This window comes from Equus asinus, chromosome 22 (assembly GCF_041296235.1).
Source record: "Equus asinus isolate D_3611 breed Donkey chromosome 22, EquAss-T2T_v2, whole genome shotgun sequence".
Taxonomy (NCBI): domain Eukaryota; kingdom Metazoa; phylum Chordata; class Mammalia; order Perissodactyla; family Equidae; genus Equus; species Equus asinus.
This window is the reverse complement of record NC_091811.1, coordinates 26,530,611-26,531,505: the sequence shown is the minus strand read 5'-3', so window position 1 is coordinate 26,531,505 and position 895 is coordinate 26,530,611. Positions and strand designations below refer to the sequence as shown.

The window sequence follows — 895 nt, the reverse complement described above, 5'->3', positions numbered from 1 at the left end:
GAATAAAGCAAAACTTGAGGCAAATGGTTTGCCAGGTGACTACTCTTAGCACTTATGTCCCAACAGACCACATGTCTGGCATCAAAGGTCTTAAAAAGTACTATAAAAACACAGGATTTGAACTGATTTTCTGACAGAAACGAGCACTTCTGTTGCAGTCCCTCTAGTTATCGGCTTTTTTAGACACAGAAATCTTGCCTTCCATTGTCTTTATGGCTTTTTGGAGGATCTCTAAGATTGGTCCCATAGCGCTGACAATTTTCTCCAACTGATCTGCAGCTAACTCAATGGTATTCTCAGCATTCTCAGTTTTTAATGCATCCTGCACCTTTTTCAAGGTGTCCACTGTAGTGGTTTTGGGTAGACCTGAACTTGGGCTTTTCTCAGATGTGCTGGCATCTGATTGCGGTTTGGTGTCTTTTCTGTAGAAGTCACTTAATCGAAGATTCATGATGGGATATTTCATCAAGAATGAAAGAGAAGATTCCAAATTCCCCAGGATGCTACTACCACTCAGCGCAGAGACCATGATGGGTATAGGGACATTTTTGAACATTTCTTTAGCGGACTGCTGCAACTCCTTTACAGTGGTACTCTTCTCAACCACAGAGCACACGGCTGCTGCAATCTTTGAACATAAAGGTTCCTTTTGCATTTTTTCCTGCTTGGCATCCACTGCAGATTGCATCTCCTTAAAAATGTTGAGCATTTGTTCAAAGACATCCTTAACATGACCATCTTCTTTCACAGCCATCAAGATGATCTGGGCATCCATACTGCTGTTAAACAATTCAGTAAGTGTGTTTGTGGAGGAAGCAAGATCTTGTATTTGAAAGAAGAATGTTTTGGCAGCTTGAAACAGCCTCTCTTTATCCTTTTCTGACTCTGAAGACAT

General features: G+C 41.2%; 1 protein-coding gene across 1 annotated transcript; it reads right to left on the bottom strand.

Moving 5' to 3' along the window:
• On the bottom strand, positions 1–895 carry C22H12orf60 (chromosome 22 C12orf60 homolog). The gene has a single exon (XM_014834229.3). It carries the CDS (start codon positions 893–895, stop codon positions 164–166), a length of 732 nt encoding a protein of 243 aa, XP_014689715.3. The 3' UTR covers positions 1–163.